This window comes from Drosophila novamexicana, unplaced genomic scaffold, assembly GCF_003285875.2.
Source record: "Drosophila novamexicana strain 15010-1031.04,08,12 unplaced genomic scaffold, DnovRS2.1 tig00001302-arrow-arrow-pilon, whole genome shotgun sequence".
In the NCBI taxonomy this organism is placed as follows: domain Eukaryota; kingdom Metazoa; phylum Arthropoda; class Insecta; order Diptera; family Drosophilidae; genus Drosophila; species Drosophila novamexicana.
In genome coordinates, this window is record NW_020824849.1 from 471,436 (window position 1) to 494,862 (window position 23,427).

Sequence of the window (23,427 nt, forward strand, 5' to 3'; positions counted from 1 at the left end):
CTTTGTTCATCAATTATTCATATTTGTTTATAAAGTTTTTATATTTGTGTAAATATTTAATTCGTTCAATTTAAAAATATATTCATCAAATGTTTGCTTACCCCAAAATTTATAAAACTGATTCGTTAAATTATAATACTTGTTAATATTTATATAAATTGCAGAAATATTTGTTAAATTTGTTAAACAAATATTCATGCAATTTCTTTTCATCAAATATTTATATATGTACCAATTTGCATTTATTATATTTTCTTAAACATTTGATAGAAAATGTGACCCCATTGCTTTTAAGCATTTAAATGGAGATAAACTCTTCGTTTAATTGCGACACTCAAATTAAGTAAAATAGATTTAATTGTTTTTTCTTGCCATCACTTTTATTCGCCGCATCCATAAAATGCATAAAATGTGTGCTGCGAGCATGTACTATGATATTGTTGGAGCGGTCCATTAACTCTGTCGCATACTCGAGAACTGGGCATGTTTTGTATAATGTATATAATTTTTTAAATAATTTGCGTTATTTGGTTAATATATATTGTATGTATATAATATGTATATGTATATATAAATTTAGTTAACATTAATTTATTGAATATATGTACTTGTATAATTCATTTTCATATTTTGCGCTGTGTCACAGAAATCAAGAATCTTCAAATTGCTGAAATGTTTTAAAAAGAAAAAAATACTGAAAATAAAAAAGTTCGAAATCGATTCAGTCAGATTTATGCACGTAATTTAAAGTTCTTGAGATTTCTGTGACACAACGAATTAATTTAATAAAGTATAAATTAATAGCTTTAATACTTCAGACAAATACTCGCATGTCTTTCATTTTGTTTTGTTTCTTGTTTTTTGTTCAGCTGCAGTTTGCCGTTGCTTCTTCTATTATTCATAATTTTTGTTGTGTGTAAAAGTTCAGTTGCCAAGTAAAAAATAATTAGTTTGTAATTGTAAATGTAGGAATTAACATGGTTTGGATTATGTTTAGAATGTTTGGATCTGGGATCAATGGCAACCGCTGAATTCCGTTTAAGTCTTTGGCACATTTCTCGTTGCTTGCAATATTCGTTCAAAACCAAAACCAAAACCAAATTCAATTTAAATAAAAAACTGATATGTACTTTATGCTTGGACCTGATACGATGAGATGTATGTCTGTACATAATACGAAACAAGCGCATGTTTAGCGAAGTTAGGAGCGAAGCGAGAAGCTTATAGAGATGGACAGCCAGAAGAAGCGGGAAACAATATGCAACCTGTTCGAATATAATCATATGGTATGTTTTATCTATAATTCAACTGTGGCCAATGCAACATTTTGTGGTGCACACACGAAAACTGTTAAGCTATATAAATTGGTACATGGTTTTCAATTAATTTCTAACAAACATCTCTAGTCATATTTTGTGGATTTTGTTTTGTTTTCTTTGTTTTTTTTTTTTTGGTTAAAATTTGCGGCTAAAAAACGTTTATATGATTTTGATTTTGCTTCAATTTTGTTAATTTTTGTTGGTTTTATCTGTAATTATAATTAATTTGTCAACAAACAATCAGCTACAATTCAACGCTGGCTAATTAATAATAATATGCATTTATTTTAGAATCTGATCGTGTTCAAATGTTCTTCTAATATAAGGCCGCTTGGGGCAACTGCTACAAAAAGGCTCAATTCGCTATAAAGAGATGGCTACAGGGTTAGAGCGAGATACAGATACATTATGTGAGAAAGAGTGAGAGTGAGAGAGGGAGAGAGAGTTATACATAGATTACAGCTTGCCTATATTGCTAATTGCAGTAAATATATAAAATTTCTATATATTTGCCATATTATTATTGCAATACTCGTTTAGAATAATTTGTTAACATGAATTCTAGTCCTCGGCTAAGATTTGCAACAGAGGCAACAATTGTTAATGCTTTTACAAGGATTGTTTTCTAATTAATTAATTTTGCTACTGTTAAAACTGTATCCGAGCAGTAAGTAGAGTAGGCTCGAAAAATACACAACTTTGGAATACGTGTTATGCAAATGTTTAAATACGTTTTAGTTTACTGTTTAAAAACTCGCTACAATAACTAGGTATTCATTCATATTGTATTTCATTAGGGTTTCTCTAATTGGTTAAATTCTTTCAAAACTCACTCAGTGGCCTGCAAACTTTGAAAAACTTGCGCATACATTTTGTTCTTTGGAACATTGCATATGTATAGGGTATGTATGTATGTCTAAATGGTTAGATAAGTAGCTATGTAAATATGTATTATGTATAGAGTAATGTAAAATGTATATGCATATATATTTATATCTATATATATATTGTGTGTGTATGCGGTTCGGTCTCGAAAAGAATCCGTTGCCCGTTGTGCCTGCTAGTCAAGCATAGAATAGTTCCTTGCATTTTGGTCATAGATTAGATTAGTTAGTATACATATAATTGGGTAGTAAAAAGACATACTTTATATATATGTGTAAGTTAACGAAAGCATTTTGCGCAAATGTTGGCATATTAAAGTCAGTAGAACGTCAAAAAAATAAAAATAAAATTACATATTAAGCAATCACGTAAAAAAGAAATAACAACTTAAGATTATGAGAGCACAGCAATCGAATATGTAAATTATGTACATAAAATAAGAAAATGGTAAATACTTAGCGAGCATATAAAACATAGCAAGGGACAGACAGGGACTAAAAATAAATAAATAAAAAGAAAGAACAAAAAATAATAATACATAAAACAAAATCAAACCACATAATTAGAATTTTTGGAATTATGCACTTGTCGCTTAGGCTAAAAGGCATTTACTTCGGCTGGCTGCCACTGCCGGGCGTGGCCGAGAGCGCCATCTTCGAGAGTGTGGCCAAGGAACGTTTCGGGAATGTATTGCTGCCATCCGCTGGATCCGAGAAAAGTTTACGAAAGCTGTAAACACGCAAAACAATGTAATTATCCGAATGTGCGTAAATTAAAACGAGCATCTATTTCAAAATCTCTTTTTGCGCACTCACAACTTGCGTATGCCCGACTCGGAGCTTTTCTTCCAGGGCGCATCGTCTGGCTCATAGGGCAGCGGTCCCTGCACGGGCGCATCGTGTCCAGGTGGCCTGACAATAAAAATGGTGTACATAATCATTAGAAATTTTAATTACATTTTAATGTGTGTGTATACGCACGTTTCGCCAGCCACATTGTCATCGTCGACATCAGCCTCAACACCGTCATCAGCCTCGTTGTCGTCATCGTCGTCGCTATCATCAGAGCTGGATATTTGACGCGTACGTTTGGCACTGGTCGCTGGCTTCAACTCTGCCAGCTGCTGGTTGAGGTTGTCAATGGTAGTGAGCAGCTCGTCGCGCTCGCTGATTAGCTCCTTGAGCTCTCGCGTCGTATATCGTGGCCTATTTGGATCATTTTGATCATCATCGTATGACTGCACCAGATCCTCATTCTCCTTTTCAGCGAGGCCCAAACGCTTGCGCAGCTGATTGATCTCACGACACTGGTCCTGCAGCTGGGCTAGAAAATCGGCACGCTCCTCGCACAGTGTCTTCACCTGCGCCTGCATTAGCTTATGGCGACGTCGCGTGTCCCTTTCCGAGGCCTTTAGGCGCTCCGCCTGAATGTTGACCTGTACAAAACGAAAAGAGAAATACATCAACTGGAGGCTCATCATCTGAAGGCAGTTACTTACATGCTCAAGCTCACTGTACTTGTCCTGGAGTTCGCGTTCACGCTGCTTCAGCTCGTCACGCTGCTTATAGATCTGCTCCTTGAGCCGCTGAAGCACCTGCGTATCGGAGAGCGCGCTATGCAGCTCATTGTTGGTCATACTGATGATGCTCTCGGTAAGGCTGGCGCCCAAGCCGGAGCTTTGTGCAGATGACGATTGCAGGTCTTGGGTTTGCTTTACCAGCCGCTTGTTCTCGTCCTGCAGCGAGGAAACCAAATCAACGAGCTCATTGGTCTCGCTCCGCCACTGCTCCTCAATTAGCTCCAATTCCTTTTCAAAGCGTCGCCGAAACTCTGCCTTCTCCAGCTTTTCGCTTTCCAGCTGGGCGATCTTCTCGCGTAACTCCTGTATGGTAGAGTTCTCGCGCTCATTTTTCGTTGCCAATGCCTCCAGCAGCTCCAGCGTATTGATTATCTTGGGCATTAGACCGCTTACTGCATCGGTGCCATAGCGATCCATGATCCGCTCATACTCCTTGCCAATATCCGATGCCAGATCGTAGACATCGACCACGCCAATGTCATCGATGGCGTCCAAGACCATTTCGCCCATTTCATTGAGATGGAAGCCGGGCATCGAGCGTGGTTGCACTCCCGATTTAACTTCGCTCAGCAGCTGGCGTTGTGCGTTGTGGTGCTAGTAATCTATGTACAGGGGGCGGGGGGTTCACTTGGCTTTACATAAACACATACACGCAAGCACGCACACGCACCCACAGACGCACAGTTGGTGTATTGAATTCGCATTCACTTTATCTTTTGTGTCGCCCACAACAAATTGCACATCTGTTAAACAAATTATGCGCATATGCAACGAGCTCGAACTTGGACCTGCAACTGGACCTGGTTTTTATAAACCTCTCGATGACTGCATCATACTCGCTGGATGAGTAATAAATAAAAATTTGCAAGTCCCCCCCTTCAAACGGAGCGCTCGCAGCTGTCCACGGAGAGCTATGCAAACCAGCGTTGCTCACTCTCGCTCTACACATGCGCGCAGCGTTGCTTCTTGCCTGTCATCGAGCTGAGACGTTGTAGCATATTAAATTAAACAATTAGTGCAAATTTAATTGATCTTAATGAAATATTGCTAGTAAGCGCATTATCCTATATTAAATTGCAAAGCAAAATAATTTACTTATATTATGAGCTTAGTGATGCACAACCCCTACTCACCAGTTACTTTTGTGAGTATGAATAGGTAAACAAGTCACAGCTGTGATTTAATATTTGAAAAACAACAGTCGCTTCTCTTTATAATGCACATTGCAGCTTGCTTTTATAAAATTGACTATTAAACATTTTGGTTAATAACCTTTTGTTACTTTTTCTTGCAATGAGGTTGATATATGCATCGAGTAACTGTAGTCGCAGTCACTTTGAAATCAAAATATTGCCCAACATATTGGCAACTTTGGAAATTAAGGGTTCACAATGTCTGGCAGCACTAGCTTGGTGCTGCTATCGGTTTACAGTTATGCCCACCTAACCGGAAATTTAAAATCCCTCCAAACCTGAATGATTCAACTTATTAATGTTAAATGAACAACTTTAAGGGGAATATATATATAATAAGATATTACTGATTTAATCGACCCTTATTAAACATTTTATTCCCGTCGCATTTTCTTGTTGCTATACTTTTGTCATGTTATGTGCAGTGCTTCATTAATATTTTTAAATAAACATATTTCTATACAAATTTAAAAATTAGTTTTAACCTACATAAACATTGCGAATGCAAACAGATCTTTTGGTATTATTATAATTACTTTTAAATATTTATACTGCTTGCGCCAAGTGAAAATTCGAAATTTTTTAAGAATCGCTATCGATAGTTAGCAGCTCTCAAGTGCTCATTGCGAAGCGGTGACGATAGTTTCACGCTGCCCCTGGAATGAATGAATGAAATCCTTTTAACATCAAAATGTACAGCCCTCAGCTTGGAAATTTTTAGCCTTGGGGGAAGTAAAAGATGAATACGATAGTTTTCGAAAATTCAATTGATACTCACATCGATGTCATCGGTGGCGCTCAGACAGATGTTTTGGTATCGATATGTTGTGAACATCTCTATGCACGTGTTGCTGGATTGTTGGCTTATTTAAACAGTAAAAACATGGCCAAAAAGCCGGATAAATCAGTAAAGCCGAAAGCAAAGTCTACGAAGCAGGAGAAACCCTCGAAGCAGGAGAATCCTTCAACTTCAGCCCAATCCCAAAATGGTGATGGAGAAGGGAGCGGCATTTGGAAGGACGAGCGCTTTCAGCATTTGCTGGCCGATCCGCGCTTTCGCGGCGTGCCCAAGGTACAGCGTAAGGTGAAGATCGACAAGCGCTTCCAGGGCATGTTCGACGATGATAAGTTCAAAGTCAAGTACACCGTGGACAAGTACGGCAGACCTGTGAATAAAACAAACGCCGAGGATCTGCGTAAGTTCTACGAGCTCGATGATAACGAGAGTTCGGACGAGGATGAGGAGCAGAAAAAAGCGACGAATGACAATGAGGATGAGGAGCGCCGAGCCGAAGAGCTGGCCATCACACAAGATGACCAGGCCAAAGATGCTCTGCAGCTGGACAGTGATGAAGATGGCTCCGAAGTGACTGAGAACTTGCGCGAGCGTCTAACGAATCCAAATATCGATTATGCCCGCGGCGAGGGACGCCTAATGACCGACTCCTCTTCGGATGAGGAGAGTACCGATGATGAGGACGGTCCAGAGCTGCAAATCGATCATGTCTGGGGTGAGCTGGATATGGATGCGGAGTGCACGGAGGAAGCCACACGTCGTCTAGCTGTGTGCAACATGGACTGGGATCGCATACGTGCCCAGGACTTGATGGTCTTGCTCAGCTCTTTTCTGCCGCCCGGTGGCAGTGTTCTGAGCGTCAAAATCTATCCCTCCGAATATGGCAAGGCGCGCATGGCCGAGGAGGATGTGCATGGCCCCACCGAGCTGGTCAGCGCCCAGCCCGAGAACGAGCAGGACTCTGACGAGGAGCTGGTACGTGAGCAGGACAGCGATGCAGACGAGGGCGACGACTATCACATGGAGAAGCTACGCCAGTACCAGCTGAATCGCTTGCGCTATTACTACGCCGTCGTCGAGTGCGACAGCCTCGCCACAGCGGAGAAGGTGTACAATGAGTGTGATGGCATCGAGTACGAGAGCTCTGCGACGCGTGTGGATCTGCGCTTTATACCAGATGACACCAGCTTCTCCGAGGACATGCCCACGGACGAGTGCTATGAGCTGCCGGATGCGAGCAACTACAAGCCGCGACAGTTTACCACCACGGCGTTGCAGCAGGCGAAGGTGGATCTGACTTGGGACGAGACGGCTTTAGACAGGCGAGAACTGGGCGACAAGCTGTCCAGCGGCAAGGTGGATCAGCTAAACGACAAGGAGCTGCGCCAGATTGTTGCCTACAGCAGCGAGGAGGACGAAGACGAGGACGAGCAAGAGGAAGAGCAAGAACTGGAGCAGGAAGAGAAAGAGGCTGATGCTGTACAGAAAAATATAAAGAAGCCAGCAAAGCAAACGGCAGAAGCCGCACCGAAGCAGTCAGCTAAACGTCTCAAACAAAAGGAGCGCATTGAAAAGTATAAAAATCTGCTGGCCGAGATCAATGCACAGGAGCAGAAGTCCAAGGAGAAAGAATATGAAATGGAAATGTCCTGGAATATTGATGTGCCCGAGGCAAGTGACACCAAAGAACCAGCCAGCAACAAATCTCAACTGACGCCCATCGAGAAGGTGCTGCAAAAGCGCAGCGAGAAGAATAAGCTGCGCAAGGAGCAGCGTCGTCGCAAGCAACTGGAACTCCAGGGCATTGATCCGGATGCGGCGCACGACAGCGACAACGACTCCATACCCGACGGCATTGACATGAACGACTCCTACTTTGCCGAGGAGTTTGCCAGCGGCGACTATGAGCAACCCAAGCTGAGCAAAAAGGCCAAATCGAAGAAGCAAAAGCTTATCAAAGCAGCGCCTGCTGATGACGAGGCGGAGGCGCAACTGGCGCTGCTGCTGGATGATGACGACGACGTGGAACAGCAGCCAAAGCAGCACTTTAGCCTGGCAAAAATACTTAAGGAGGAGCAGGCAAGCAGCAGCAGCAGCAAGCGCAAGCGTCGCAAGCAGCTAAAGAAGTCGAAAAACAGCGAGAGCAAGCCACAGGATGAGGATAACTTCCAGGTGAATCTAAACGATGAGCGCTTCAATGCCGTCTACAAGTCGCACGAGTACAACATTGATCCCACGCACTCCAACTACAAGCCCACCAAGGGCATGCAGCAGCTAATAAGCGAGAAATTGAAGCGACGCCAGCACCAGAACGAGCAGCACGAGGTCGAGGTTGAGCAGCCGGCAAAGAAGCGATCCAAGCAGCAGCTGGAACAGAACGCGCTGGTTAAGAGTCTCAAGATGAAGATTCAACAGCGCAAGGCGTAGTTAGTCCACATTTACAATTTATGGCTTACATCGTGTATAATATAACTAGAAATAAAGCTAACAATGTTTAGGATGACATGCAAGGGCTAACAATCCAACAATTATAGTATTAATCACAAATGGTCATAGTAAAGCATCAAGGCAGATCGAATCGGCCTAGGCTCACAATGCTTACAATTACAAATTACACAAGATTGGGAGCACATGAAGGGGTTCACAGTTTACAGCCAATAATTATTTCTCACTAATAGTCATACTTAAAGTAGCGCCCATAGATGCTGTGCGTAATGTGGGGATCGATGGAGATCAGGTCGGGCAGGCAAATGCGTTGATCCGGCTTGTAGACAACCATCGATTCACAGAGACGCGCCCAAATGGGTTCGTAGCGTAGCCGCATCACCTGACAGTCCAGTCTGGGCTGGACCATGGCCTTGACAACGCTGCGCACCTGGCCAAAGGGATCGTTCGGTCGGAGCAGCGCTTCAAAGGGATTGCGACCGATGCACAGCTCGTATAGCACTAGGCCCAGCGACCAGATGTCCGACTTAAAGTCACATTTAGCGCCACACATTATCTCTGGCGCCATGTACAGCGGTGTGCCGAGCACCTGCCACGGCTGCTGCTTGTCCGGCGCATGTACATTGGATATGCCAAAGTCGGCGTACTTGACGCGATCGTTTGCATCGAGCAGCATGTTCTCCGGCTTGATGTCGCGATGTATTACGTGGCGTATGTGCAGATATTCCAGGCCCAGGATCATGTCACTAAAAAAACGCAGCAGCCGCCGTTCGTCCAGCAGCCCATTGGCAGTTTGGCTCGTCCGTTGGATGACATCGCGCATGGTGCCGTTCGGTGCATACTCCATCACAATGTTAACCGTGCCGGAGTGCATGAAGTAGCGTAGGAATTGCACGATATGCGGATGCCGCAGCTGTGAGATGATATAGATCTAAGAAGCGCAGTTAGTTGGCCCACCGATAAACATATTCAGGTGCTGCATTACCTCCTCCTTGATTAGGGCCAGCTCACTCCTTGGATTACGCATAATAATGCGCTTCACGCAAACTTTACGTTCATTACGACCCTCGCGCTGTAGGCACAAGAAGACGCGTCCAAAGGTGCCTTGGCCCAGTATGCGAACGGTGCGGAGACTCGCATCACCCAGATCCATGGCACGGCTTTTGCAAGACGACGGGTTAACAGTTACATTTCATGCGTCGCGCGCAATATCGATAGAACAAGCATCATTTTTATCGAATCGATTCACCTTTTTCGATTTATCTTCTATATAACCCGGGATGTTTGAACTTGTTGATATCATTGTTACCAATTTAAAAATAAAGGGCCAATATAGTTTTCTAATCGATTTCTATTCTTGTGTTTTATTAAAAGCTAGGTAGAGTTTCTACAAATCCAATGGCAACGCATTCTGCTAATAAGCCTAAGCTTAGCGTCTTTTCGCTAAAAAAATTCTCTTGCTTTTAAGAATTAAGTGCTCCTGCCAGCGAACCAGTTTTGGTTCCTGTTTTTTTCCTTCTGTTTGGAGCTATGTGAATCAGTTTAGAACTAGTTCCGCGTGGAGTATTCACTGATCTGCAAAATGTAACCAAGTTTTCTATACAATACATCAGAAAGAGATTCTTAGCTAGGCAAATTAATATTTAGCCACTTTTGGCTTATATGATTGATTCATTGGCTTATATGATTGATTCTTCCACCACAGCTGTTTTGATGAGTCGGCAATTGTAATCGGACAATCGCTTGCGCCAACAATAGGTGGCATCTCTGGCCACCGGCTAAGTGACGGTTATGAATTTAAATTTGTAAGCTTAACGATAGTTTGTCGACTTCCTGCGATATGGGAAGAGGATTGATATTATGTAAGCGTCTTAGCGCTTATTAAATGATTAATTAAAACGGTTTTTGTGGCAGGCGAGTTTTACACAGCGGCAACAGCGGCTTGTTATGCAAATTTCGTCGTCACCGTGCAGAAAAGTAGTTTACTTTTACTTTCGGACTGCACTCGCGGTGCCGATGGAAGCATACTAACCCAAAGAAATTCAATCGATTGCAAACACAACGGTACTGTAGCAGTAAAAAGCAGCAGCAACGGCAACAACACCATTTGGCAGACAGTTTAAACTGTTTGCAGCGGCTTTAAGCTTCGGCTCGAATCTACATTTTTATTTTTGGGAAATTTTTGCAATTTCAAGCTTCCTGAGCCAAATACAGACATTCACTGCATGATTATCTAATCGCATTGCATTTTAATTGCTAACACTTTTATTTTTATGCATTTAAATGTTAATTGGAGCACTAGGAAACTGATTTAAGCGCTTGATAGTTCGATTATAAGTCAATTAGCTGGCGGCACGAGAAGATTGGGAAAGTATTTACGCAAACATTTATAATCATTAAACGTTTTAACGTTTCTCAACCTTTCACTGCCAAACCCTTGCGTTACACCGTAAATTGCAGCATGCTGCAAGCTCTTTGTTTTACCTTGCCTCATAATTAGGGCTGTCAATCCATCATTCGTGCCACCAATTTCTAAAGCCGTCATAAATCTTACATTTACATACTGTGTTTTTGCTGTTTTATTTTCATTTTTTTTGGGGCGCGGCTTGGAACGAGGAAGCGTAGCAACGAGTCTTGCAACAATTGTTATCGCTGCTGATGCAAGCAGCGCAGCTGACAATTATTGAAAATCCATTTTTAATTAGCTCATGCAAAACAGGAAGATTATCCATTGGTCAGCTATACGAAGTGGCGGGGTTTTCCCCCCAAAGAGATTTGAATTTTCATAAAAAATGCCACCAAGTGTCTAATTGGCGTCATTTCTGCGGCTTTCAACTAATCAAACTGAATGTTATTTATTAATGTAATTTGATATGTATTTCTTTGTTTGTTTTCTTTGCCTGACCGTTACATATATGAGTGTGTATTTTTTTTAATATGTTTATTTTTTGTTCAATTACCTTGCACTTGCATTACATATTTGTGCACCGCTCGACCGGTTAGTGGTGACGGCGGTGGTTAACCCGCCTGCGGTGGCTGCCACACACAACAACAACAGCAACAACAGCAACAACAGCAACAACAACAACAATTGGCAACGGGTTTTCAATGGAAAAGCGCCTGCCACAAGTGAGGGCCAAGCGGGCGTATACGTAATAATTTTTAATTGTACGAGTTTCACACGCATATGCCAGCAAGAGAGTGTGCGTGCGTGTGTGTGCGTGTGTGTGCAACAACAACAACAATAAACAAAGCTAACGACAACTTCTCTTATATGCCGCTAACGACTTCGACTTCGACTTCGACTATGACTTCGATTTCGATTGTTGTTGTTGCCCATTTTGAAGTTCGTTGCCGCAGCTACTCAATTGTTGTCGTTGTTGTTTTTGTTGTTGCTTGTGTTGCACATTTCACTGGCTCGTAGCCTGTTCACATCGGCTCGCACACATCATTTTTTCGGGTATAAATCGAATCTGGTCCCAAACGCCAAGCCACATTCAGTCCAGCAACGTCAAGGAGTCCACAGCCAGCAAAAACTCCTAACCAAACAGTTTATTTCCTTTGAAAAGTGATTAGGATAATTTTTTTTTGAGTTATTTTTTTGTGCGTGTTTGTGCTAAGCCGAAAACTAAACAAAATGCTGAAATTTATTGTAAGCAAAATACATTTTAGTAAAAAAAAAAGAAACTTAAATGCCGCCCGAGCAAGGCTCACAAGAAAAACTTAAATAAATCAACTAAGAATTCCAAAATTTAAATTCAAAACAAATCCTGCATTCAACTAATCCTTGTGTTCAATTTCCCTTATTTTAATATATTTTTGTTTTGTGTTTGTGTGTTATATTTTTCTGTTGACTTAGCTTCCGTGTCTGGCACTGTTGGCACTCAGCGGCGCGTTGAAGATTCACGAGTACGAGCATGAGGAGCACGCCAAGTACGAGCCGGAACATGAGGAGACCGAGGTACATCATGAGGTGGATCACAAGCACGCCACATCGCATCAGAGCGTTAAATTCCATCACTATCATGCCGTGCCCGTCTACATTAAGCACGAGGATCAGCATCTGGTCAAGAAGCCCATCGAGATTGGCGGCACCAAGCAGAAGTTGAAGATATTGCACCCGAAAACCGAACATAATCACAATCATGGACTTGTGCTGGAGAGCCACAGCGAATCGCATTTGCATGAGCATGGACACTACGAGGAGCCAGTGCATCATTCCGAGCACTACGAGCATTATGCGCACCATGAATAGGCATAGGTGGGGCCCTTTTAGACCCAATTCTCCCTAACCCATTTTGCCAAATAATTTTTAATATTTTCTCATATCAGATGAGAGTCTGTTTCTGAAATATGTACTTAAGTTTAAGGCTTTGTTTTTTTTTTTGTGAAATAAAATTTTGCCCAGAGTATTATTAAAAAAACAAGCGAGTATTGTAATTGACAGAGTAATATTATGATGAGATAATGATAGCATAAATAAAAATGAATACCAGGTAATATTGAATTATTTAAATTTATAAGTGTATTGAACAAAATTGATTTCAGCTAAAATTCTCAAATGCCAAAATCTGTTGGATCCCAAAATCTGAGTAAGAGAGTTTTGCACAATTTTCAGAGATATGTTAGATGTTTTTTTTTTAGTTTGTCTTAAAGAAAGTCTCGTATTTACGAGATAAAGACCGAAACGAGCATAAAGGTAGTACCTTCCGATATTTTTGCAAAGTACAAGTGTTTTTTTTTTAAGCTGTGATAGTTGTGGGTAATGTCATCCGTTTTCATACCCTAGCTGAGTAACCTTAGCAGAGCTTAAGATAAACCATAATTTATTGGGCATACAAGCTTTACAAGCTTTAAGCACACTTAACAGATTTACGATATCTGCAGTGAGGAGCTGTTGGTACAGTTAATCAACAAAGACTATCGAGAGCTTTAAGTGTACACGCTAGTCGAATTTCAACTTGACAACTCAAGTGAGCTTTAAGAGCTTTTAAGCTCGAGCTACTGCTTTTGATCATCTGCAGGTTAGAGCTTCAGGTACAGTTAGTCAGCCAGGTTGTTTACAGCTTTTAGTGTTAACGCTCATCGAGTATCAACATGAAAGCTTTTGTGTGCTTTTAGAAATTTTAAGCTCAGACAACAATTTTTAGAGAATAGCTTTAAGTATTATGAGTCAATAAAACAGCCTTTCTACAGCTAATTGAATTTCCCAAGCTTTCAACCACAAAGTACAGCTTTCGAATATATGCAGGGGAGCGTTTTAGGTGTAGTTAGTCAACCTAGCTGTTTAGAGCATTTGGTGTGTAAGTTTGTAGAATTAAAACTTGAAAGCTTCTTGAGCTTGAGACAAAAAACTATAGTTTTAAGATATGCGCAACGAAAAGCTTTGAGTAAAGTTAGCCAACAAAGCTTAATGTTTAAAGTAAGAGCTTTTGAGCGCTTTGAGAGCTTTGCTAGCACAATATCAAGTTAAGAGCTTTTAGTACTGCTAGTCAAAGCTGCCTGTTTAGAGCTTTAAGTGAGAGCTTTTAAGTAAACACAACAATTTAAAGCGATCCGCAGTGAAGAGCTTTCACAAATTTGGGCACTTTTATTACTAGTTTCCTTCGAGCTTTACCCTTGTTTGTTTGTTCATTTTAAAATTTTTTTTATTGTGTACTACATGTTACATACAAATGTTTTCTTTTCTAGCGCGTTTAAATCTTTTTTTCCGTTTACTACTTTGCCGGCTCGTTGAGTAACAACTGCAGCTGCAACTGGACCCCTCCGCCCCCGCTCACGTATAGCAACTGGCTATAAAATAAATAATTAGTAATAGCAAACTATAAATAACTAACAAAAAAAAAATCCAAAAAAAAAACAACAACATAAGATTCTGGTATTAACAAAATTGTTCATATAATAAGCTATATAACAGACTATTTCTTCGGCGGTGGTCGCAGTGCCAGATTGGCCTCCAGATCCTTGGCCAGCTTGCCGCCAACGCCAACAGCGCCACCGAGGCCTGAAGCGCCGACGTTGCTGCGCAACAGCTTCTTGCCGGGCGCACCACCGGCGGAGGGATGCGGGGCACCGCCTCGCTTGCCGCGCTTGGCAGCGGCGCCGTTGCCAGAGTTGCCCCCGCTGCCGCCGCCGCCAGCGCCTCGAAGCAGCTGCGTCTTGTAGGTGTGCTGATAGCCATAGCCTTCGGGATTGTTGTTAAACTTGGGACTGTAGCTGTCGTATTCTAGGCTGGTGGAGGCAGCAGTCTTGTAGCCACCGCCAGCGGGCTTGGCATGTGCCAGGCGCATCGACTGCTCCCAGCTTTCACGCTCCTCCTCGTACTTGGCGGATAGCGGCTCCTTCTTGAGCACATATTGATAAGGCAGCGGATAGCCCTCCTCACTGCCATCATTGCCAATGCCGCTCGGCTGTTGCTTCTCGGCCAACTCCATGCTGCTAGACGCCGGCTCCGCAAAATAGCCCGAATAGCCCTTATAGTCTGGATGCAGATCGGCGGCTGCCTTCAGCTTGTGCCTGTACTCCTGACCCTGAACCGAATGGATGTTGCTGGCACTGCTGCTGGCGCCGCGTAGCTTTTCCGCCTTATAGGGCAATGAGTTAATGTCATGATAGATATCTGAGTTGAAATACAGCTTTTGCGGCTTGATCGTCACCCGCTGCTCCTCCTGTTCGCGCTCTGGCGTCGTTACCACATGGGACAAGTCGAACTCCTCGATGTTTTTTAGGGCAGCGCCATGATCAAAGTGCTCGGCGCTCGTCTTCAGCGGCAAGGTGTAAGGCTTCGACACGGTCTTCACAGTGGCCGTTTGCAGCGGCGCACGCGTCTTAATCTTATAGATGAACTCCACATTGGGTGCCAGCGCGTCTGCGGAAATATCCGGTGCCTGGTATGCGGTTTCCGTTTCGGATTGGTATCGCTGCGGCTTGGTCAGCGCATGCGGATTCTGCTTGCTCAGCTGATGATGCTGTCCATGGTATTGGCCATGTTGCTGAATGGAAGGACCCGGCTGACGACCTTGGCCAGCTGCCGGCGGACTGCTGTACTTGGGACGCACCGTGCTGCTGCTATAGCGCTTCTCCTCGCTCGAAACTGAGCCACTGGCACCGCCGGAACTGGGTAGCGACAGCAGCTTGTAGTAGGTTTTGGTGGCTGGTGGCGCCAGCTCCTGTGGCGTGGTAATTATCTTGCCCTCAGCCTCCAGCTCCTTCATGTACTTGATGACAGACTTTTCGATTTGTTTCATTATTTCTGCCTTGGGTATTTCCGTCGATGCAGAGACGCGCACCTTCTCCTCCGCCTCGTCCTCGATGTTGCGGTACAATTGTGGCTGCGGCTGCGATGCCGGATAGCTATAATATTTCGTGCGATAGAGACGTTCAATGTCGCTACCAACGGGCTCGGTCGGGGCGGGTGTGTCATACAGCTCATAGCTGCGCGGCACCGACTCCTTCTCATAGACGGGCGCTGGAGCGGGTAGGGACGATTCACTGGATGTGGACTCAACTGAGTGTTGCTGTTGATGCTGCTGCTGATACTGCTGCTGATGCTGCTGCTGATGCTGCTGCTGATGCTGCTGTTGCTGCTGATGTTGCTGATGTTGCTTTTGTTCTTGTTGCTGCTGCTGTCGCTGCTGCTCGGCCAGAAGCAGCGCCTGCTGCTGCACAAGCTGAGCCTGCAACTCTGCCTGCATTTGTGCCTCCAGCAGCGCCGCCTGTGCCTGCGCCTGCGCCTTGACATGCTTGGCCTGCTCCAGCTCCAGCTGTTGCTGCTGCTGTTGCTGTTGCTGATGATGATGATGCTGCTGTTGCTGGACTTGGGCATGTGCCTGCTGCTCGGAACTGGAACTGGAACTGGAGCTGGCACTGAAGGGTGTGTTGGCCACAATGCGCAGCGGCGCCTGTGACTCCTTGTGCCGTGTGCCATAGGCCATTTTCATAGCGTTGGACACGTACTCGGCCGCAGTCTCCGAGTCCTCCAGTATAACAGTCTTCTCGTGACTCAGATCACCAACAGCAGCTCCAACGGATTCGGCTGTTGTGCTCATGCCGCCGCCGTAGTAAGCACTGATCTTGCCGTGCGGCGACAATGAAGACGTCTCGTGCTCGGGTCGTATTAGATTCAGCTCCAGCTGCCCGTAGCTATAGTCTAAGGGTGCACATAAAAAAAAAAAAAAGAAGAGAGAGAGAGAGAGAGAGAGAGGGTTATAGATTAGTAATTGGCATAAGCCTATATTTGTGGCAGTTGTTCATTTATGAAGCATTCAGAATGTCACTGAATTCCAAAACTTCATTAGCTAAACACACAGCTGATAAGCAGTGCTTTTCACGAGTACAGTGAATACGCACTAAAGGCTTCTGTCAATCTCGACTTGCCCTGTAAACTAATGAGCTGCTGCCATTTTTAACATTGCTTAAGCTTCAGTGAGCTTGCATTTTGCATAGAGCTTATTTGGAACAAAGACTCTTTTGTCACAGGCTGTAAATTTTATCGCCAACAATTGCAATCAATTTGGAAAGCAATTTATTAGTTAATAAATGTGGCAGTTGTTTGAACTCAGATACCCAACCTCTTGGCAGCTTTCTAGCGGGGCATGAGTACAGTGACTTTTCGTTATATGCCTATGATAAGTGCAACTATTGTGGTAGTACATTTTTCTAATCCCACAAGCGTTTTTTGTACCACTTCGGTTATGCTTTAATGAGCTTTCAATTTACTTATCCATAGTTGTTGTGTTCTTAAGCAAGCTAAGCTCAGAAGTTCTTGCAGTAACATTCGAAAGTTTCATTCAAAAGTTTCAATTAAAATATTTTACTGATACTTAATTGCAAAGCTCTCTAGTTTCAGTTAACAGCATCATCCAATACTTTTAGCTACAATATGTACTTAATCGTGAAGCTCGCTTACCTAAAAGAGCTTGCAGAAATTTCAAAGTTTTAGTTTCGAGTATTTAACTGATTCCTATTTAATCGCAAGGCTCGCGTTAAGCCACAAGCTTCTAATTTGAAAGTTTCAGCTAAAAGCGTTTCACGAGTAATCACTTAATTGTGAAGCTTACTTTCAACGACAAGCTCCAGAAATATTTGAGGCTTTCGCTAAAAAGTTTCAGTTTAAAGCTCACCTGGAGTTGCCTCCTTGGTCCTTGCCTGTAGTGCACCGCCCCGTCGCGGATAATTGCGCCCATGTCCATCAGAGCGACTTGCGGCCAGCGCCAGCTGATCCGGCACGGTGCCTCTCTCGCTGGTCTCCTCCACATTGGTCTTTCCAGCCGGTCGACGGCTGATGCGGGGCTGTGACTGTGCTTCACAACGGGACAGCTGCATGATGAACTGTAAATGGAAGTGGGTGTGTACAGAGTTAGTAAGAGAGGGAGAAAGGCAAAGAGAGAGAGAGAGAGCGAGAGAGAGAGAGAGAGAGGAGCAAGTGGAGCAATTAAATGGTAATTGTTTTGCTGCTCGATGTCGTTTGGCGCCGATTGGCGGCCATGTGAATGCAAAGCGCACATTTAGTTGGCCATTTGCTTTTGTTTACAGATAGTTGGACGCACATATATATATAAATATATATATTTCGTAATTAAACTAATTAAAGTTAACCAATTCGCTTTCGCTTTCGACGGTGGAGGGGGAGGCAAATGTTTTTTTTTTCGTTTTTTCGCATCGGGAACGGGCCATTTGCCAGTGGATGCCTCCGCCAACCGTCTCCACGGCGCTGATCGACGTGGCGCTTGAGCTGCGTCCGCTGCAAGTTCATTGGCCCGTGCATATAGATGTTGGTAGCGGTAGCAATTGAGCATTCGAGTTTGGCGAAGAGCGGGGCCTTTAGCGCCCCAACATGAAATGTTTTCGGCACGCAATTTCGTTGTGATTGAAGCCAATTTCCAATTGCCGACTGCTTAGTGCCTGGCGGCGATTAATGCCATCTCAAAGTGGATGTTAAATGCGAGCCAGACAGCTTCAGTGAACATTGAGTTACTGTTCGTTAATCGATCCTGGCCCCAATTGAGGCTTTAGCTTGACTTGCTGTTGGCTTTTACAGCAATCGGAAAAATATGGGAATAATGTCGTGTTCAGCAATCATTTTACTTAGAATCTCCGCCATATACATGATCGTGGGAGGACTACGTTAGCCGCATATATAACCAAATATTTTAAACTTCGAAATTTTTTAGAAACCTTAAATATTTTGAAGACTTAAGACCTTAAGAACTTTGGTGTGAATAATTAAATTACATTTTACTTCAACTTATTCAAACCTTAAAAACTTTGTAAATGACTTACGCTTTTTTGATTGAAATAGGCTTAAGCTTAAACAGAGTATTAAACAAAAAGAAATATGCTGCTATAATTTAAAAGAATATAAATTATCACTACCCATAAACATTGCTAAAGTGTAGATAAGTGTTTACTAAAAATTAGGTTGAAACGGTATCTTATGCAGACTATCGGGATCGTAACAGAAATATCGCCTCAACCTACTTACAGCCTTACTACACACAAAATTTTTACTTATATTAAACATTTGGATTAATTTTGTTATATCCTTCTGCGTAAGCCCAAAGGAATATCCTAAATTGTTAAACCATCTTCTTCAATGTTTTCCCAACTGTTCTATATACTCCTCCATTGGACGTTAAGTTTTCGTTTCAGTTAAATGTGTCTAAATTTTTTTGTTTAAATTTAAATATCCTCTATAGCTCTGGCATGGGCCTTAAAATGCGATGTCTTTGAAATCTGCCTAAGGCTATGATTTAGTCTCAAAGAGTCGAAGTTTTCCGCAACGTGTTTTACTATTTTTTTAAGGATATTAAATGTCAGATCCATCGGCAGCTTTGTTTGATTTTATATATCATATTTAACACAGATATTTTTATGATTCGAAAAGCACTTTTCATTGGAAGCTTGAGGCGCGCACACACAATAAAAAAATAGCGATATAAATAGTGAAAAATCCTTTGTTGATAGGCCCTGCCAGCCACAGCTGCCACTTGGGAGCAACCAATTGCACTACTTACAATTAGCATTAGTGCGGCAAGGCAGAGCCACCGATTCAGATTGAGGCACAGGTGCAGGCTCTTGGTGGACCGAAAACGCGTTGCCATTGCGAAGATCATTTCGCGTCTGTTACTGGATTTGAATTGTTTGCGGCGAGCTGTTATGGCGGGGCTTTTATAATGACGTTGCCGGCGCAGCGGAAAATTTATGCGAATGTGCGAGCCAAAGAAAACTTGCGAATTGCACACACAGCAAACAAAAGCGAAAGAGAAAGATTGCACGTTCGAGGAAGACAGGGAGAGAGAGAGAAAGAGTGAGAGTGAGAGAGAGGGGGAGATGTGTAGTTACGGAGACATTCGCTTTCAAGGCAACAGCAGCGGCAATTGCAACGCCATCATCCGATGCACATTCAAATTGTAACGGCTACTTAACGCACTGCGTATGCGTGATATGCTCGGCTATCATAATGAGCCGTAACGCATACGCCAGGTGGGACGCGCACACGAACTTGTGGCCAGAGCGGCTGCCGAACACAAATCAAATGTCAAATGCTGAACTGGTTCCAGCCTGCAATTTCGATTTCGTTTTGGCCAATTAAGCCATAAGCTGCAACACAACAGTGAAAATGCAGTTCAATGAAATGATTACGCCTGTCATTGTTAGCGCCCGGAGAGAGAGAGAGAGAGGGAGAGGGACTGAACAGGGTAGCCGGCGCTTTGGAAGGTGACACACTCAAGCGTTCAATAATAATAATTACATTTGTTGTAAATGTGGTTGTATAAATTAAAGTTTGCCAAAATGCGCTCTTGATTGATATATGTTTTGCTTGCATTGCAGGACCAAAGCATTATTTCTATATGGCTTCAGTTGTTTTGTTCCTATGAACAAGTTCCGGTTTTGGTTCTCAGTTTTGGTGTTGGTCTAAGATGAATTTGGATTTTAGCCAAACCAAATTTAAGCCTAACTATTGTCAAGTTCAAAGTATATAACTTTTGAGTTCGACTCAGTCACAAAGCGTGTATAGCTCCAACCATTGAATTTATCTAACTATGTTATATATCTGATAGTAGCTTTCTTATAAGAATATATCTTAAATATTATATTTATATTCTTATACAAGGCTAAAACATCTAAGAATTGCTTTCCTTAAAATTTTCAAAATTACATTAGTTTCTAAGCATTGAACCTAAATCTGATTTAAGATGTGCAAACTCATCTGCACGATCCGGAATATCCGGAATTAAAGCGAATTTGGTTCGAACCGTCAACCAAACCTCTGACAATGTTATTTGGACTTGCACCTCTGGCTGACGCCTAGTTAATTAAATACTTAATTATTTAACTAAATATATCTATTATACTTCTTGTCATTCTAAATAAGCATACATATTCTAAATAAGTCAAGATGTTGTTAAAAAAAACTCAGTCTGCGCAAAGCTCTCAGCATAGCTTGCCTCTAAAGACTTTCGCAGTTGCAATGGACGCGGGCGTGATCATCTCCCAGCAGCACATCTCAACCACAACAGCCACAGCACAATGAGTGGCTAGGCAAAAAGTATATTTTCTTTGTGTTTTATTATTGTTTCGTCTATGCGCTTTAAGGTTTCGGTTACTTCATGGTCACTGATTAAGTGCATTGTAATTAACGGAGAGAAAAGAGTTGCACAAAATTTATGAGGATTTTTATCAGACTGTTTGGACAGCCACAACAGCAGCTGCTGTTCGCAACTGTTTGGGGCACTCGCTGCTGATTTACCAAAAAAATTGCGATGCATCTGTGAAATGGGATTGCGAATAAGATTTCAATTTCGATTGTGGCCAATATAAATCAGCTGGCTAATTAATTTTGCTTTGCCTTTGAATGGGGTTCATTGTGCATTTTAGCTTATAACCAGCCGACAGTTTGTTATGATTTATATTTATATTCTGGCAAAAGCGTTTGCCACACTTAACGGCGATAATGGGCAATTGGTAGAAACTAAAACAATATATCCCAATCCAGGCAAAACAATAACAAAATTCGCATGTCGGCAACTGAAACGGGACTGGAACTGGGCACATGCCACATGTGAAGATCAACAACCTTGCCAATGCGAATACGTGAATGCGATGCATGCGCGTTATATGGCCAAAAGCCACAGCAATAACAACAAGACTTGCATCGACGGCAACGGCCAGCGACGATGTCGGCTACGGTGCACAGTGGATAAGTCAATTCATAAATCCATTTAATCTAGTTTGATTCGTTTTTTTATTGTAGAGTTCAATTAAATATGCAAACAATTCAAATTCGGACACCCAATACCACAAGAAGCTTTAATGAGCTTTAATAAGGATTAAATTATCAAATTTTAGATAGCTATTGAACTTTTATTTTCGTTAGTTAAGGAGAAATACACTATTGAAGCTTTACTGAACTTGCAGACCTTTTAAAGCTATGCAACTGGCTATGCAAAGCTCAAATATACGATTTATTTTATTTGCTATGTTTAATCAAGCCTTAAGTTTTTGGAAAAGCTTTCAATGTTTAGTTTATTAATTAGTGGACAACGCTCTATCTAACATTCATTGGAGCACATTTGCTTGCATTTCGAACCAAGGTGCAACAACGGCGTTTGCAACGCTTGGACAATGTCGGAAAATGTTACGTGTTTCGGCCTGACGCTTAAGTTATTAATTTGTTGCTGCTGACGAGCGAGTGAGTGAATTGTTGTTGGTACTGCGGTGTTTTATGGGTCCATTGTTATGGCAGCATTTAGATCATTATACATTTTATGGGCTCCACAGGCTTATTATTGTTTCTTTACATTAGTTTTTCTACTCTTTTCGTTTCTTTTCTTTTTTTTTGTTGTTGGGGACTGTAGTGTCGCCAGGCTGCAAGGAAGTGCTTATAATTAGTATGTTTAATACTGATAACACAGCACGATGAGACCCAACATTCAGTTTAAAGTTGTTTTAGCTTCTTTCCGTTGGCAATTGTCGTATGCGAGAAAATCGATCGGACCTCTGAGCCGGGCAGGGCAAGGCAGGGCAGGGCAGCGCCCGATTTCTTGGCTGTCTGCCCGTGCACTGCCCAGGTTAGCCCAACGTGACAACAATGGACAATCGATCCACTTTGGGAATAAAACTTTCAATTTTTATTGCTTTCTTGCAGCGCAGCGTGTTGGCATGCAAAGAAAGGCCAAAAAGGCGGCATCCAGATAGCAATTGGAAATGCAGTTGCATCTGCCAGATAGAAATCTGGATGTGCAACTAATTTCACGCGCGCGGAAGTTGGTGTCGCTTCTTGTTGTAAGTGTTGCATATTTTTTATGTATGTTTTAATAATGTTTTCGGCTGGAAAGTTAAGATGCAGCCACAGCAACAGCAACAGCAGCAGCCACAGACGCTGCCACTGCCGCATTTAAATAGGAAAAATTATAAAAATTGGTACAATTTGCTGTCCATTACGGCAGCTGATTATGCTAATTGTTTGCTTGCATACTTGAGTTTTACGTAAACTCATTTTAGCGGTGTGGCAACAGGCTAAACAGGCAATGCGAACAACGCTCCCAAATTACCTACCTGAAGTAGGTGAAAGTTGACAAGCTAAACAAAAATTAAACATTGTTAACAAAGGAGGATCAGAGAGGATCTTTAGGTGCTCATCAATCTATACAATAAGGGGCTTTTCGCTTGCAAATTGATTGAACAGATTGAATGCAAGATATATCTAGAAAAGACCAATTTAGTTGTCGCAGAAACTTAACAAGCTATCAGCTACAAAAAATGCTGTCAAAAATTTTAAAAACTATCAAGTTAATATAATCCCTATGAGCTAAAGTGTCTACAAATATATCTATCTAAACACCTCATTTCATTAAATATTGGAAAATATAAGAAACTTTGGCAGAAATAATGACCATATTTTATTTCTGCCATATTTTATGACTGCTTAATAATCACAATGTAGTTCAGACACATCCAAATACAGCCACAAAAATATTATCGAACTGTAAAACGGTCACATTTAAGTAACGGCTCACTAAATACGGTCATATGCCTACATATACAGGCACATTAAAGAGCGTGCATTCCGAAGTATGGGCACATTTAAAAGCCACTCTAGAAAAAAACGGTTAAGCCTAAAAACAATCTGACGACCATTTGGCCATATTTAAATACAGCCAAAAGAAAAGCAACGGCTCACAAAACACGGACATATGCATACAACTA

At 42.2% G+C, this 23,427-nt stretch overlaps 5 protein-coding genes across 5 annotated transcripts; 2 read left to right on the top strand and 3 right to left on the bottom strand.

The window, feature by feature from the left end:
- Nucleotides 1-578: 578 nt before the first annotated feature.
- Nucleotides 579-4,823, bottom strand: LOC115767016 (RILP-like protein homolog). Its single transcript, XM_030711141.1, has 5 exons — nt 3,703-4,823; nt 3,185-3,639; nt 3,020-3,115; nt 2,817-2,933; nt 579-2,698 (listed from the first exon to the last, which is right to left on the bottom strand). The coding sequence occupies exons 1-5, from the start codon at nt 4,315-4,317 to the stop codon at nt 2,569-2,571; spliced, it is 1,413 nt and encodes a 470-aa protein (XP_030567001.1). The 5' UTR covers nt 4,318-4,823; the 3' UTR covers nt 579-2,568.
- LOC115767018 (histidine-rich glycoprotein) lies at nt 3,703-12,472 on the top strand. The gene is made up of 2 exons (XM_030711143.1): nt 3,703-3,717; nt 12,077-12,472. The coding sequence occupies exons 1-2, from the start codon at nt 3,703-3,705 to the stop codon at nt 12,470-12,472; spliced, it is 411 nt and encodes a 136-aa protein (XP_030567003.1).
- Nucleotides 5,824-8,413, top strand: LOC115767015 (ESF1 homolog). Its single transcript, XM_030711140.1, has one exon. The coding sequence runs from the start codon at nt 5,860-5,862 to the stop codon at nt 8,197-8,199; it is 2,340 nt and encodes a 779-aa protein (XP_030567000.1). The 5' UTR covers nt 5,824-5,859; the 3' UTR covers nt 8,200-8,413.
- On the bottom strand, nt 8,423-9,370 carry LOC115767017 (serine/threonine-protein kinase Nek8). Its single transcript, XM_030711142.1, has 2 exons — nt 9,203-9,370; nt 8,423-9,148 (listed from the first exon to the last, which is right to left on the bottom strand). The coding sequence occupies exons 1-2, from the start codon at nt 9,368-9,370 to the stop codon at nt 8,444-8,446; spliced, it is 873 nt and encodes a 290-aa protein (XP_030567002.1). The 3' UTR covers nt 8,423-8,443.
- A 1,630-nt stretch (nt 12,473-14,102) lies between the features above and the next one.
- On the bottom strand, nt 14,103-19,319 carry LOC115767001. The gene is made up of 4 exons (XM_030711123.1): nt 19,233-19,319; nt 17,340-17,547; nt 16,229-16,366; nt 14,103-15,775 (listed from the first exon to the last, which is right to left on the bottom strand). Exons 1-4 carry the CDS (start codon nt 19,317-19,319, stop codon nt 14,136-14,138), a joined length of 2,073 nt encoding a protein of 690 aa, XP_030566983.1. The 3' UTR covers nt 14,103-14,135.
- Between the last annotated feature and the right edge of the window lie 4,108 nt (nt 19,320-23,427).